This window comes from Cryptomeria japonica, chromosome 1 (genome assembly GCF_030272615.1).
Source record: "Cryptomeria japonica chromosome 1, Sugi_1.0, whole genome shotgun sequence".
NCBI lineage: Eukaryota > Viridiplantae > Streptophyta > Pinopsida > Cupressales > Cupressaceae > Cryptomeria > Cryptomeria japonica.
The window spans coordinates 663,316,619-663,333,911 of record NC_081405.1 but is presented as its reverse complement, the minus strand read 5'-3'; the positions used below and the strand labels follow the sequence as shown (position 1 = coordinate 663,333,911).

The 17,293-nt window shown below is 34.6% G+C and overlaps 1 protein-coding gene across 2 annotated transcripts in view; it reads left to right on the top strand.

Moving 5' to 3' along the window:
* The first annotated feature begins 5,999 nt into the window (after window positions 1-5,999).
* LOC131071977 (uncharacterized) overlaps window positions 6,000-17,293 on the top strand; it is a 54,782-nt gene continuing 43,488 nt past the window's right edge. Inside the window, exons 1-3 of one of the 2 annotated variants that reach the window (XM_058007972.2) lie at window positions 6,000-6,547; window positions 15,451-15,552; window positions 16,543-16,713. In XM_058007972.2, coding sequence (XP_057863955.2) covers window positions 6,287-6,547; window positions 15,451-15,552; window positions 16,543-16,713 — 534 coding nt within the window. In that variant the 5' untranslated portion in view covers window positions 6,000-6,286. The remainder of the gene's footprint in view (window positions 6,548-15,450; window positions 15,553-16,542; window positions 16,714-17,293) is intronic. The other variant, XM_058007971.2, reaches the window with a different exon arrangement.

Genomic DNA, 17,293 nt, shown 5'->3' with positions numbered 1-17,293 from the left:
AATGATTTATGTCATTGTGCAAAAGAGGATTGAAGCAATCAATTGGTAATTATGGAAAAAGCTGAATTGAGAAGCTAATTGAGGTTGTAATCTTATGTATTGCTCCTTGAACAAAGATTAGATCAAAGGTCTGAAACTTGTATGTAATTGTTTTACTGTAATACAAGGGATTACTTTGGTGTGTGGGTTTTTCTCCCATAAGGGTTTTCCCACATGAAATCTGGTGTACATCTCTGTGTTTGTGTTTTTCACGTTGCTCTGTTTATCTTGAATTATGTATCTTAGTTGTTGTAATTCAAATTGAAACACTCATCTGCTTTACTTCTCTAAGAATTTGACATTGGGAAGGAGTTTTCTGCACTATGCTTTCCTTACAATAAGCAATAAAGTGGTTGGGATAATAGAGTTGTAGAAAGTTAACAGGTATAAAATGATAGGAAAAAAAATGGCTATAGTCGTTGTAGACACCCAAATTTGTCCACTTAATTAAATGAATAGTTATCATTTATTTGATCATTTAACCATCGATCGACAATTAATTAATATTTAATTAATTTACCCTAACCCTCTTCTTCTATTAGTTAAATAAATTATTCAATTTATTTGATTTAATTCATTAAACCGTGTCCTAACAATTAATTAAATAAATAAAGCATATTTGTTTAATTAACCCCTCTCCACATTTAAATAAATCAATATTTATTTAAATCCCTAAAATCCCATCTCTCACATTTAAATCCCCTTTATCCTTCACCCACTTGCATTTTCCTAAAAAGGCAAGTTGCACACACATTTAAATAAATGAATATTTATTTAAATCCCCATCCACTTGCATTCTCCTACAAATGCAAGTTGCACACATTTAAATAAATTTACATTTATTTAAAAATCCTATTTATCCTTGCCCACTTGAAACCTTTAATGGCTTCCTTTAAAGTCTTCAAGCCTTTAATGGTTTCCTTCTAGAGTATTCTTAAGTCTTTAATGGTTATCCTCAAAGTCTTCAAGCCTTTAATGACTTCCTTCTAGAGTCCTCTTAAGCCTATTAAATCCCCCTTTCACATTTAATTAAATCCCTCTCACATTTAAATAAATGGATATTTATTTAAATATCTATCCAAATGCAAGTTGCACACATTTAAATAAATTTATATTTATTTAAAAATCCTACAAAAATCCTCCCACTTGCATTCTCCTACAAAATCTACTTGCACACTCACCCTTCTTCTAGAATATTCTAATCCATTCTAATTAGCCTAATTCCCTCCTAAACATTTGTGCATTCCTTAAGAAGGGATCACTTCTCATAAAACATTCAAAGTCTTCATAAAGCATTAAAAGTTTTATTTCTTCAACAAGATAACCTCCAAAGTCTTCCAAAACTTGTAAGACTCCTACATAACCATTAATGGTTAACTCAACCTTGACCCATGGTTAGAGACTTTCTCTCCAACTTAACCCTCCTTTTAACTCATGGGTCTCTTCAAGCATTCATTGCTTTGACCATGGTTATCCCTTTAACCCTTGCACAAGAGTTTACCCATTGGATAATAACCTTACCCTTGGATAATAGCTTTATCCAATAACCCAACCCACATGAGGTTACCCTCTTGTCTTCTTAGGCATTAAATGCTCTTTCCCTCTCCTCTCACGCCATCTCATGTTGACACTTGTCATCATGAGATTGGGTTGAAAACCATCACATGGATCATGAATCATGCAATTTTGGCCCTCTACAAACTAGATCAATCTTGACCATTCAATCTTCTATCTTGCCTATAAATAGAACCCTTCTCCTCAAGCAAAGGAGGAAGCATTTTGAACATTGTTTTTTATACTTACATTATCATAGAGCTTTTCTCATAGCAATATTATTCTAGCATTTGCATAAAAATAGAAAGTTTATCATATTCAACCATTTGAATCTCCATTTGGCATCCATAGTTAGTGCCAAAGCTGAGAGCTACATGAACAAGGGAGAACCAGTGAGCATCATGGGAGCATCTTAGGGAGTCTTCTTACTCCTCTTTCCCTTGTTTATGCTTCTTTGTATGCTTTTATCTCCTTTGATATGTATGTGAAGGATTTTAGTTTATTTGTGTTGGTTTTTGGTTGGAACTAACTTATTAACGTGTGAACTTGTGTTTTTGGCTTGTGTCCCCTTTTCCATGCATTAGTAATAAATGGATTCACCTTAAGAAAATCTATAAATAAAACTCATCACTATCACTCTCTCATCTCACTTCCACTCACTTTCTCTTGCACTCATATTGCTCCTATGAACTCAACTACCCACATCCACAATGAAACCCTAGCAAAGTATCTCCACTTTACTACACTTTAAATCTATTAAAATGACCACACCAACACTCGTAGATATCTCTAAGACGCCCCACCCAAAATACAAGAAGTTCCCATACAAAGCCATGGAGGTCGACTCTATGAGATCATTTTCTAAGGTGCTTGGTGATGTTATAGATATAGAAGATATTTATAAATGCATTCATGCCCCACTCACTCAAATTAACCATACACAATTTGAAGCCCTTAGGTTTATTCTACTCTAACCTAAGGTACACAATTCCCTACCCTAGTATAACAAAATAAAATAAAAGATTTTGGATGTGTGGAGGTAACTTTTGAACTTCACTACATAGGAGGAGTGGGTTTGCATCATTCTAAGCAATTTTCATGTTAAATACCTATACTTGCATAAGCCTAGTTGGATCACAAAAGAAGCAATTGTGGTGGTTATCAACTTATGGGCATAGAGGGAAGTTCCACCAAAGAAGGCAATAAAAAACATAGAGGTTACTAAGTTCATAGGAGCCATAAACAATTTTAGGAATTTGGATGTTACTAAGACCATAAATCTAGCTATAAAATGTGCAACCATGGACATCACATACAAGGTGTATTACACCAACAGGGAGGGCTTTGCCACCACCGTTGCCATCCACACTACCTATTAGATGGTCATAAAGGGGAAGGATGTTTTTCTTTGTCAAGTTTTGCAACAAGATTTATTGGATAATATTCAACACACCAAACAATCCCACTATCAGTTCAGGTACAAGACTCTCCTTATTTGCTTGACATTTTATTTTATGAGTGAGTTTTGGGCCTTTGTGGGGAATATTTGGGACAAATTTTACTTGGGGTTCCTCAAATCATTTTAACAAAGGATGTAAGAAAGAGAGGATTTTATATGACACAGTCTACAAATACATGGTCACCATTGTCTTTCTAGTAGTTAAGGACTTCACAATGATGAAGGAAATTGAACAAAAGGCTTCATGGATACCCCAACTACCCTATGAATTAATTGATGTGGAGATATACACTTATACGACCGGTTTGTTGAGTCTCCTAAAAGATCCTAAGGCAAAAAAGTTTTCCACCATACCAAGATTTCATGGATTCAGTGATTAAGGCTAAGTCCAAAGAACATATGGAGAAAAGCTAAGAAAAACTACATAATAAAATGGGGATTCACTAAGAAGTATCAAAGGAGAAAAGTGAAACTAACCCTCATAGATCTAAAAGGTTGCATGTAGGGATCCCTTCTATAGACCATGTATAAGGAGAAAGTAGCTGACCTAGGAAGAAGAGAAAGCTTCCCCCTACACCTCCATGAAAAGATCCTACTAAAGAAGAAGCCTCAAAGGCATTACTACAAATGAGTGTAGAAAGAAAGCACAGAAGAAAGAAGGAGAAAGCATAAAAAATAACATCTCTACAAACAATAGACACCGAGGAAGAATAAGAAGTAGGATTGGAGGATACCTCCCTCTTAGAATAAACATTAGCCCCAAAATTTCTTCCTATACTAGATGAGGACAAGTTGTACAGTGGATAATTTAGAGCAAATGTTTTGGAGTAGACAACACAAATGTACCTTGAGATGATAACAAAAAATAAATTGCTCATAGAAGAAACATAAATAAGATACATGGTGGCTTTTAACCAGACACTCGAAGACCTGATGGACAAATTCCTAGACTCCTTGACAACCGCCCTCAAGTTGGAGACTAAGAAAATATTAAAGGAGGAGGAAAAATTAAAGGATTTGGGGATTGGAGAAGTAACCCTTGACATTACACCAACACAAAAGCAATAGGTACACCTCAATTTGCTGATTTTTAGAAAGGATGTCACCAATAAATGAAGGATTTGTAAAAAAGTGGTAATAATTGAAGAACATATGCATCCACAACTAGAGATTGTGTTGGAATCTAATGCTTTTTCTTTTTTATTTTTTATAATACGCTTCATATAGCTTATACAAAAAAATTTAAAAGGAACCTAAATATCAAGCTACCTAAATTGAAGACGATACAAGTAATATCGTCACAAAACAATCAAAAGTCCAACCTCTAGAAAAATATTTTCACCACCAATGAAGAACCCAAGATTGATATAGTCCTAATAAAAGCAAAGTTAGGATGCAACATGATAAACTCACTAAATATGTTTTTGAGAGAAAGTGTAGGCTTCAAGAAAACACATTTTAAAAAGGTCGACATTTATCCAACTTTTATTTGGTGGAAAAAATGGGAACGATAGGTTCTTCTTTTTCCACCACAATTTTATTAGTCGCACAAAAAAATTATTCATCCATGTTCACATGATGTAAGTCCAAACTCATTTTTTGTATATTTTTAATAGAAACTATTGAATATATCATCTTTTTACCTTGCCTTTTTTATATGCTCCACACCTTAAGTTATTTGTAATACAATATTGGATGGTCCTCATAAGACAAAATGATTGTGATACTGATGATAATATTTATTAATATAATTTCAAACATATATGATTTGGTGGAAATTCTTAACAACTATATAAGTTTTTTAGTTGAGAAAAAAATAGATACAATTAATCTTTTAAAAGTTTGAATACAAATTAAAAGAAAGATAGTGCAAAGAGTAGACATAAAATGAAAAGAAGGCAAGGCAACAAGGTATGAGAGAAATGACTCATAGTACTAGTTTTTTGAATATTAATATTAGATAATATTGTCAAAATTTTAGAAAAAAGAAAAATACAATGATATGTGTGGCTAGTTGATTTTAGTTCTTGTTTGGATGAATTACTATAGTATCCTACCATGACAAACAACTAATAAAAAATTAGGAAGATTATGAATGACATTTCATGAATGAATACTCTTATAGAGGAACACATGAAAGCTCTAGGATTATATCATAAGAACATTGTGTTATCATCAAACATATATCATAAACCTCACCATAATTATGATAACATGTAACCAATACACCCGGGGCTTAATTACAATTTGAATTTAAAACTTACAAAATATAACATTTAAAACAATATATAGTTGATAGGCTTTCGAATGAGCTTTCAAGTAAAAGCATTAAAAAGGTTGTTTCATATCATAAAATATTATTTAGTCATTAGAGTTGTCTTGTTCTATGAGAAAACTTATTCTTCACAATATAATAAAACACTAACAAATAATAATATTTTTTGTAGTGTGTCAAATTATGATGTTATATTAAGATTCAATCACAAAATTATTGACCCAAATTTCACAAATAATGGTTCATATGAAGTCATCTCTCACAAGTATGAATGATCCACTCAACACTCATTGCGCCTAGGTGATGCTCATACACATGAAACATTACGACTTCCTAGAAATCACCCATTCCATTACTACTTCAACTCAAATGCAATATCTATAAAAATTCTCCAATATCAAATCCACTTAATTTACCATTTACAATACTTTCAACAATACTATGTTTTATGATACTATGTTTTATGAATCATTCAATTAATATGCACCTTTTAATAAAAACACATTCAAAATCCAATGCTTTCAACAATACTATGTTTTATGAATCATTCAATTAATATGCACCTTTTAACACAAACACATTCAAAATCCATCAGCAAACCCAATTTTATCTATGAAAGTCTAATTTGGACAAGTAGAAACAAAATCTCTTTTTATGCTTTCGAAATAGAGGACAACTAATACTTTCAATGATACATTTTGCATAACTAGCCCTTGAAAGAGGCTGCTGACAACAATGGTCGCCCACAAGATAGCATTTACATTATTTTTTTATCCGATTACCTTGAGTCTGCCTACGAAGAACGCAAGAGTTGCGAATACAAGGAAAATCCTTTGCAATTTTCCAAAACAGCCTATTGCCTGCTTTGGATAAATGTCTTCTTAGCTCACCAGCCACAGCAATACATTCTTTCTTTGTTTTGGTTTGTGGGTTTTAAAAGATTACACATAATTGCAGATATGTCTGAAGAAGTAGAAGAAGAGATGATGGCATTGGAATCCATATTTTATGACAGCTTCTCCAAGATTGACGATCACCGATTCAGACTCAGAATTGATCCAGATCAGAATGATGCAGGGGCACCTCCTCCATTGTTCCTGGAGATTTCATTGCCGGAAGGGTACCCTCAGGCCATCCCTCAATTTGACCTCAACAATCTCAACAATATCAAGTATTCTGAGCCTGCTAAGAAAGCGATCCTTGAAGGTCTTCACGATCAGGTTCCTTACTTTATGTTTGGTTTTTTGTTTGTTTTCTTGTTTCTAGTTTTTTTTTTCCTGTTATTGGCTGTTTTGGTGTAGATTTTGTTTAATACCATTGTATCGGGTTATGTTCTCTTCGTTACCATTTCAATATATTTTCAAAGCTTTTTTTATTGGTTTTCTTTTGGTGTAGATTATTTTCCATTTTAGGGATATCCATAATATGTGTAGTTCCATTGCGAAGCCAGTGTTTATATTTTAGGGGGATGCTCACTGATTGGGCAGTAAGAAATATAACCGTATAAGTTTCTTTGATCTCAAAATCCAAAATATATAATGCCAGGCACGTTGGCGAGGCTTTTACTTATGAAAAACCTCATAGTGATAATACTGATAATCTCTCAGAAAATTAACATAGTTAAGGTAGATTTTTAGGAAGTAACTTTTTTTTGGTGTCGCAACAGGGTTTTCTAATTCTCCACGGTAGATTGGTAATTCAAGAAAAATTATCAGAAAATTCAACGATAGCTTATCAGTTTTTTGAAAGCTTCCATAAATAGTTGGGGTGGTTTCTGCATTTTTCAGACCCCTTAAATAATCATAAATAACACATCTTTATTGTCTATTAGTTTAGATATATTCCGTCCCCTGTAATTTTGCCCTATTTCTAACCGCATATTCAAGACTCTTTTTATAGAATTGCTCCCAGATAGAGTGACTAAATACAACTTATATCTTTTATTGGGGTGCTACATAATTATTCAAATTTTTCTCCTTTTTTGAGTGATAGTGACATATAGTTAATCTCCTCCCTGCCATGTTTAAGATTGATGCTCGATCTCTTTCCTTCTATTACACCCACTTACAAAAACTGCGAAATGTTGGGTTCAACCTGCAACTAATCCAATGACAGAAAAATGATTAAAAAGAAACACGTTGACTATGTCATCACCAGCTACCAATGTGTGGATTAAAGACATCACAAAATTCCATAAACACATCTTAACACATCTTAACAATCATAATATTAGCTTGTGTAGAAGGAAGAAGCCCCAGAAACATAAATTTGAACAACAGTCCTCCCTTTTTCTCTGCCTTCTTCCTATCAATACCTTTTCTATCAATCTCCAGCACCTTCCTATCCCATATAAAAATTGAACAACCTATTTTATGTTAATTTTAACACTTTCAGTTTGATATAAACTCAGAATTTATATTTAGTTTCTAATTAGTTTGATTAGCTGAAAGAATTTAGAAATTAGTGACAACATAGAAACGAACAAAATGAGAACAAGACACAGTTACCCTGGGAAAACCTCCAAGGAGGAAAAACCCAGCCAGAAAAGATCCTCAGATCTGATTATGGATTATAGTCATGTAATCATTACAACACTTATCTCACGTATTTGAAGATGCAGACGTTGCTGTCACAAGAGGGATGGCAGATTGAGGTAGCTGCCTTCAAGATTAGCTTAAGATTAGTTTATATCAATCTCCAGCACCTTCCTATCCCATATAAAAATTGAACAACCTATTTTATGTTAATTTTAACACTTTCAGTTTGATATAAACTCAGAATTTATATTTAGTTTCTAATTAGTTTGATTAGCTGAAAGAATTTAGAAATTAGTGACAACATAGAAATGAACAAAATGAGAACAAGACACAGTTACCCTGGGAAAACCTCCAAGGAGGAAAAACCCAGCCAGAAAAGATCCTCAGATCTGATTATGGATTATAGTCATGTAATCATTACAACACTTATCTCAAGTATTTGAAGATGCAGACGTTGCTGTCACAAGAGGGATGGCAGATTGAGGTAGCTGCCTTCAAGATTAGCTTGCTGTCACATGAATGATGGTTGCTGTCACTTTGTTGATGTTTGCTGCCCCTTTAACCTAGATTGCAGAACTTCAAGAAGGGTTTGCTGTGCTTTCAAGGAATTTGCTGCGCATCCACAAAAGTTTGCTGACTCCTAATGATGATTCACAGATTTCTGAATGTGCTTCGCCAAACCTAGAGGTGCTCTGCTGTAGTGTACCGAAGTATGGATATGTTAGCTTCTTTAACCTTCGCAGTCAATAGAGGTATATTTCGCATGGAGAGATGATAAGTGAATAACAATAAGGTTTGACAATTACTTATATGTGGAGCGAAGCCTTTAGATAGGTCGGATTTCCTTATAATTATCTTTAATTATATTTTTCCCTTTTAGCAATTGCCTTGTGAATAGGGTCGGCCCTATTTTATCAACACGTTGGGTATGTGGCGTGGGGTTTAAGTTGTGTGGCGTGAGGTTTAATGTTGCCGTGAGGTATAGGGCCCTGCCCTACACGTTTGAGGAAAGGGGCCAGCCCTTTGGGCGGATTCCAATGTTGCCCAAGGCAATTGGAATCCGCCATTCCCTAATTAAAATCAACATTTTAAGTATTGAAAAATGTGGCCATTGTGGGAGGCCAGGATGCGTTCAATCTCTCAACTGATAAACATTTCCTTAATAAACTTTTGTAATGGATAATTCAGTGGCTCAAATTCCAGCAAAGTGAACCCCAATTTTAGTAGTCGCCCACCAGATAGTTCTATAAGTTCACTTCTTTCTTCCCATTGCAAAAAAGGATTCTGAAACTCCCGGTTTAGAATCAATTTCATTTGTTTTCTTTGTAAGTCAAGCCTAGTGTTTACCTTGGTTGCAACTATACACTGTTTAGCCAAATTAAATTAAACATCCTCATTTGCTGTGAACTCATTGAAATCTACCATAGCAAGTATATGATACCATCCACATTTTCTCAGATTTGCAACAAGTTCAGCTTGACTTAGAAAAACACTAGCAGTGGTTTTTCTTTGAATAATATCACAAGTTCAAACTTATTCTGTAAGGACCTTACATATTTTTGCACATCAACTTCAGCTGTATAAGCCATTACATATTGAAGAGGAAATTGTCAGATATATTTCCAAATTCAATCTAATTTGTACGATTGTATTCTTCTTGATGTCCATACCAACATATTAGGAGAAAATCCACTAAGTTCACAAAGGCTCATTGGCAATTGCCAAATCAAACTATGTTGTTCATCTGTTTATTTTTTTTAGGCTTTCTGTACTTAACGGAAGAGTTCTGTTTAGGGCTTTGGGTTACTCTACACAAAATTCTCAATTTTCTCTAGAATTTTTTTATTTTTTTTTCCACCAGGGTAATTTCCCAAGACTTTCACAGTTTACCTACATGAATTTTGTTTCTTGATGTAATGCTTTCAAGTTCCACCTAAACATCCCCTCACAGTGTCTTTGCATTCACCGATTTATAAATTATTTTAAAGTTCTGATTTTCTAGTAATTGGTTGATGCCCGTCACTTGGTCATGCTCCTGAATCATGATGGCTGCAGCCTCATTGCAGGATACCATCAGTTGTGTATGCAGGATTCTGTCCCAACACTTAATTTAAATGTTGCTTGTGTCAACACTTAATTCTTTTCAGGGTTCCTTCCAACCTGTATCACACAATTTTCCTGCAACTTTTGGTGGTAATTCACTGTATTGATGACCTGAATGGTAATGTGTCCTGTGTTATCCTCCACCGTAACACTCATCTCCTGCACTATTAGATTGGAAGCCTCACAATGTAGCTATTTAATATCACAACTTGATAACAACGGGTTCAGCTCAATTTACCACCCAAGTTGGCTTGGCTACAAAATCTCCTTCCACAGCCACGTTGGCAAGTGCCAACAGTTTATTCAACAGCTTCATGTAGTTTTCTTCCGTGGAATGCCCAGCAGGGGTGTAGCTCACGTAGTTGATAAAAGACAACTGTTCAATCTTGATTTTCTTGCTTTCATGTTGAACAGAATCAAGAGAAGAGAGACAACATTGAAGCTTTGCAATGGGTGAATGCCAAAGTGTGAAATGGAGCCATAGCCAAATTGTAAGATGGACTCAATGCAAAGTGACAATATTATTCCAGTTTATTAATAACCTTGCTCACTTGCTGTGAATGATATACAGGTTGGAAGTAATTAAATTGACAATATGAAGGTTTATGCCAAGCCTACCCAAGTACTCCACCTGCTCTGCGCATTGCCTTGTGTGATGCCAACTTTCAGGCCACTTCAGCTGCTTTGACTTCTTTAATCATGTCTTGAATTGGTAAAGCTGTACCATCAATCTTAGTTGCAAGCAATGTTGACTATTGTAACTGAGAGTTCGTCTAGTCAGGTCCTTTTGGTGATACATTGCCCAGTGTAGCTACTCAAACCAAATTTCAAAAATTTAATTGAGATGTCATGATATGCAAAGGAGGAATCCTTGTGTTAAATATATGTATGTTCATGTAGTTGTGCAGGTGGAATCAATTACGCAGAAAATAAATTAGTTGTGGAGGAATGATCAGTTATGCAGAAAATAAATTTGTTGTGGAGAAATACTCAGTTATTGAGAAATAAATTAGGTGTGGAGGTATGAACTAGTTACAAAATAGGTTAGTGATGAAGAATAAATCAATCATTCAGGAATGTTTTAACGATGGTCAATAGTATCCATTAATTTCTGCTGTCAATTACATGTCAATTATGCAGCCAGCATCTGAAAAATGTCACTTACAATAAGTTTACCCCCAAAATTGCAAAAACACTTTGAAGTGAGTTATACTAATGCCCGAGTCCTGTAGCAATTGTTAAAAGGTGTTTTTTGGCTGGATAACATGTTGGGCCACTTAAGTCTCTTTTCAGCCAACTCTGGCCTGCATTCATTCTAACCACTTTCTCTATTTGCAAAATTGGAAAACCAGGTTTGATTCATGGATGGTGGTAAGCAATTATTGTGGCTGTAACATGAGAGGAGGCATCAGTTATCTCAAATATCACCTTGCACAAATCTCTGGCTAAGATGTGTAGCTGTGTATTTCAGTGGAACTTAAAATTAGGCCAGAGATGAAAGTTCTCTTTGTAGAAGAGGACTTTTGAGCCAACTGCTCTTCCTGATTTAGGTATTAAATTAGTAGGCTCTTATTTATATGGGGCTTATCCACTGTAGAGAGTTCTAGCTAATTGTATTCAAAGGCTTATTTGTTTTTTGTAGCAATCCTCGTACCAATCTTCACTCGAAGGTATTGCGTGGAACTTGGAGAAGCAAAGATGGCCGCTGCAAATATTTGATATTATTACCATTCCATTTTATGAGGAGCCCATGTAAGGAATCATCGGTAATGGTAGATGCATTGACTATTGCTATTCAAGGTACCTAGTCCACATGACTTGTGCAGGGCGTTTTTCAAGGAAGCTGTGAAAAATACTGAGGTCAGAGTAGAAGATCCAAAAATAATTTGCCACAAATAAATTCTGCAGTATATTGTTTGATTAGTGGATGGATGGCAGGAACCACACATTGATCCACTTCTGGGTTGCTTTAGGTGAACAGTTGTTATTCTTGAAGACAGCGATGCTTCCTGTGAAGTGGGAAATTTTTGAGACCTTGTGCAATATGTTTTAGGATGTCATCATGGTAGTGGGTGTTGAGAATATTGTCCAACTTGTGGCTGACAATGTAGTAGCATATCTAGTAACAACTAGATTTTTGGAGGAGTGCACCCTACTAGTATGAAAAACTTGGATAGGTGAAAACCATTGTTAAAGAAGTGAGAAACATCACCAAATGGACCTACAGCTACTCTTGGGTTCTTAACTTGATGAGAGTGTACACCAAAATAAAAGAGCTTGTGCGGTTTAGAGTCAGACGATTCACCACCAACTTCATCCTAACGTCTGTATCTTATGTAGATGTTTGTGAGCACAAGGTGATTGGAGTAACCATATTCAAAGAATGTTAAAGGGGAAAAGGGTCTTGAAGATAATGTGTGATGATGTGTTTTCCAAGAACACAAGCTAGATCGTCCATGTATAAATTGTTTGTTTATGAACTTACAAAGTAATCAACTCCATTACTTTCTAGGTTTGTAAAACTTAAAAATTATTCATTTTTAGATTTGTGATTTACTTTTTAATTGTTGTTCAAGTCTTTATTGATTTAATTTTTAAAGTCTAGACGATTTTGTTTTAACTTGAAGTGTAAAAAACCTTCGCTAGGGTTCCATGCTTGGTGGATTGGGAAAAAATCTAATGGGTTTTATTTATGATGTCGTGGACAAAGCCAAGAAGGCTATCCAACCTTACTATGGGGAAATTAAAAGAAAATATGAACTTATTTGACAAATAAATTATTGGAGTTGGAAGAAGAAGCTCCATCAAGACATATAAGCAACAACAAACAACCTTTTACTCGAGTCCCAAGTTTTTCTTCTTCAATTCCTTTAAGGTTAATGAGGAGGTTATGGATAGCCTCAACATGGTCTAGAGAGGATGGCACTCGACAAAACTCTTAAGAGGCAATTCTTGATGAGTTGTAGATTGACAAGTGTATGAGGGGAGGTTGTATTTCTTCACCTTTGTGTATTCAAAGAAGGACCCAATGACTAGGGAAAAGAATTGAGGCCCTCAAAAGTTCAATTGTAGTCTTCTAGATAATAGACTTGTTTAATAAGTCAATTCTTGTTTACTTCCAAAGTTATTAATATAATAAATTAATAATTTTCTTTGTACATTTCGTGGTTGGAAGATTAAAGTGCAAAATTACCAAATATTCAAAGCCTAGCCATTCATATTTTGTTTCAAGCTTACAACACTTATGTGTTTAAACACAATTTGAACATGTTTGAGGCCATTCACATTAATGAATGTAACAGGGTTGATCTTAAAGCAACTCAATGACTTTGTTTTCATGTCAAAAATGTGGAAGGGGAGGACACTCGTGATAGAATTGAATGGCATTGATCTTATATAGATTGGATTGTCAAGGATATGGAACAATTGTCTCCATGTCATAAATGTGGAATGGCAGGACAGTCATGATCTTATAGAATTGAATGGCATCAATCTTTAAGAGATTGGATTGTCAAGGATATGGTGACCCTATTTATTGAGTTGGAGATTGTTTATTTTGAGGGGAAAACAACGGAAAGAGAAATACATGCAAAAGCAAAAGCAGAAGCATCAGGAGGAATTGCATTGGACAATGATAGCTTGAGGATGATAACCGTTTTCAGGATGATAGTTTGAGGATGATTTCAAGCATGTAAAAAATGAGGAGCTTTAGTAGGAGAATTTGTAAAATATTTTTATGGGTTTGTAATTTTCTCTTTGATAATCAATTGTTGCATCATAAATGACACTAGAATGTGCATTGCCCTCCTTTTTGGTCTAAAATTAATGAAAAAAGCCTGAATACTCAAAATTCACTATTCAATTGTTATTTAAGTTTTTTTTTTTTGATTTTCTTTTTATGAACTTAAATATGTTTTAATATTTTCTGAAGTCCCATGTTCAATTCAAAGTTCTGGGCTGTTGAGTTTTTGCTAACTCTGAGTTTTAAAACTATGTGCTAATCACTCTTGTTTGATATATTTATAACAGAGAATGAAGATATCAATGGGAGGATGAAGAAGAACGCCTTTGTGTACGTCAAAATTGAGGAAGAGAGGCTGGAAAGAAAGACCAGTGGGAGAACCCTTTTAGTTAATAGATACTTGCAGGAGTTTCATGGGTTGCATTACAGCATTAAGGCCATGGCTCAAATTTTCGAAGTTGGATCGCTTATTTTAGCTAAATCCTACAGTAGATTTTTGGAAAATTTAGATCACTTCAGTACACTAGAGGGATCAACATTTGATTGGTGGCAAATGGTTAAGGGTGAAATGGAGGTGGATTACAATAGTGGTGGTTGGGTAGACATAATCACGTGGGGAAGGGCTTTTATTTGTTCATACCCAAGAATAGTATTTCTTGGCTGTACAGGTTGTTATGGTTTGAGATTTGGAGCTGTAGTTTGCTTTTTTCTCAACGTGCTCCTATAAAGAGTTTCCTAATTCATGCTTCAGCATATGATTCATTGCAGTGGAAAATGTATCATCCAATTAATGTTTGTTGCTCAGTTCCTTCTCCTTGAGTGTATCTTCATGGTCACTTTCTATATCCATAGGCTTAGATGTTTGGGTGATTTAATCTCATATCACAAGAGGTAACTATACATGACACTTTATTGTTTAGATGGGATTGCCTCTTTGGGCCACACTAGATGTTGACATTGTGTTGGTATCACGAGACTAGTTTGTTCCTCCAATATATTGACATCTTTATTGAAGGATTTTCTCCATTCAAGTATTCCTTGGGGACTTCTAGTCTCTTTCCACCTTGTAAGATGATTATCAATAGAGTTGTCATATGGAATATTTGTTCACAATACATTCTGATCTCTTTGACTTGGTTTGTCTTGTCCAAGGCCTACTGCAGACATGAGTCGCTTTTCATGATTCCCTGACAATTCTACTGCCCTAGCTTGGTGTTTAACAACTGTAGGTTTATCCTTTCTTGTACTTTGAGTTTAGTTACTTTACATAAGCCAAATTCGTTTTACTCTATTACTTGTCTTATTAACATATTATGATTTCTTTTTGAGTCCCATTAACCTCTCTTGGTTATTGTGGGCTTCAATGTAATTTCGATTTTTCTTTCTAATTGAGATGATTTGTAGTTCTGGTTTGCTCCATTGAATGACTTTATGTGCTGCACTTATTGAGCTTGTTGACATTTTCCTAAGGAATTATTCATGTTATAAGAAACATAATCATCTGCTGTTTGCTCTTAGCATAGCTTAGCTTAGATGGCAGTAAAAAAGCAATTTGGTAGTTTGAGAACAGTTTGTTAAATTGCAGAAAGAGATTTTCTGTTGCTTATCTAGTTGTTTACTCTGGTGCGTACATTTTTCTGTTGCTTATCTAATTGTTTATTATGATACATTTGTCAATGCTATGGTATTATTACATAATAGTTCTGGATATTCATATTTTTTTGTTGTTTCTTGCTCACAGGCATTGAGTCAAGCAGGAGAAAACATGTGTTACAACCTTGCTGAGTGGTTAAAGGATAAACTACCAGAGTTTTTTGCTTTGAAGCACATCATTACAGTCATGGTGTGTTCATTTTCTATACACATATGGTGAAAACTTAAGTTAGAAATATATTTCTTCATTTCATAAAATTTTAAGTGAGTCATTTGTAGCCTGGAAGTTAAGTTCAACTGGAGGTGATCTGAATGCTATGTCTCTCGGTTCAAATTATAGTTACCCTCCTTGTTTCTGATTCCTTGACCCTAGTTTGTTTTGTGCATTGCATCATCAGAACTACATTTTGAAGTTCATTCCTTCAGGTTTTGTTTGTGGTTTGGTCTCCAATGTTTTGTTTAAACTTTAAACTACTGTTATTGTCTGTTTTTTTTCTCATTTTTACCTTGTGATTTTTTTTCTCTGTCAAATGATATTGCCTGTCAATTTGCAGTTATCCTTTCTTTAGTTTGTGACTGGATTTTTCTTAGTCTCATTAAAATGTGTTCTCTTTACTATCTTGTGTTTACCTTGAGAATATTAGAAATTGTCTTTGCATAATGCAAGCATCATAGGTAATGTTTTTCTTAGCAAGGGAAACTATTATGTAGTATCCAGATAGTAGTTTTCAAAGTACAGTCTACACACAAGCTAGCCATAGGTCCTGTTTCTATAGAATCTTTGGACAAAGCCTTATTCCAAATCTAGCTGCAATAGCCCATGAGAAATAGCAAAACTTTTTGGATGATCATCCTCCTGGAGGGAATATACTTCATTGAAAGATGATGTGGCATGTCTCAATATTTAGTGCTGTGAATCTTTCTTAAACCCACCTAACTACACAATCTGTTGTTCAATCTGGTAGTTTAATCTCATCATACCATCATAATGTCTTATTTAGGCTTTCTTTCTTTTCTGTCCACGATGGGTCTAGTTGTTTTCTTTACAGATTGAATGTTTTTATCCTATGCTTCTTAAGCTTCTGGTTTAATTTTTTTTCCTATGTATATGTTAATCTTCATTTTAGTGAAGCATATTTGTGTGTCTATTATAGCTTTACAATCATGTGAATGATGGCAGGACCATGAGAAGGACATGGATGCAGAAGATCAACTGAATGAGAAAAATTTAGCATCAACGAAGAAGGAAGCAAAAGAGAAAATGACAAAATCTCAGAAAAGGCGATATTTTGATCGATATGGTGCTAATGAGAAACCACGAGGCTGGGACTGGGTTTCTATTATATCACACGTAATAAACTTTTGCCTCATTTCTTCTGATAATACCAGTAGAGTTATATTAGTGAGCTGAATATTACCTGCTTTGTAGTACAATCTGCAAGTTTAATTGTACTTGCGCAATATAGGCTGTTAACCAAGACAAAAGAGTAGTAACAGGCCTTGGTAATGGTCAAATATCCAGTTTTAATGTCCTCAAATGACTTCCTTGCTGTGGTAGAAAGGCAGATTATTAACCTCTAGCACTGATAGCACATTTCGTTTCTTGGAAGGTGTCTGGAAATACTTAATACTAAATTAAGTTTCTGTCCACCATGTTGGCTTTTTGTATATGTTTCTCCATCTCAATTTGGTTTGATGGAATGTGCCTACCAATAAATATAGATTTCAATTTTTGTTGTGAGGGCAAGAGGGTGATGCCTTAGCAGCAGATATATGATGAGATTGTTAGCCAAAATGTCCTGTGTAGCTCTCCTATATGTACAAAACATGCAAACTCTCATATGTGTACAGAATTTGAATTGAGGAAACATATTTTGAGTGTTTGTTGTTTGTGTATTGTTAAAATTATTCCATCACCATTTGTTATGAAT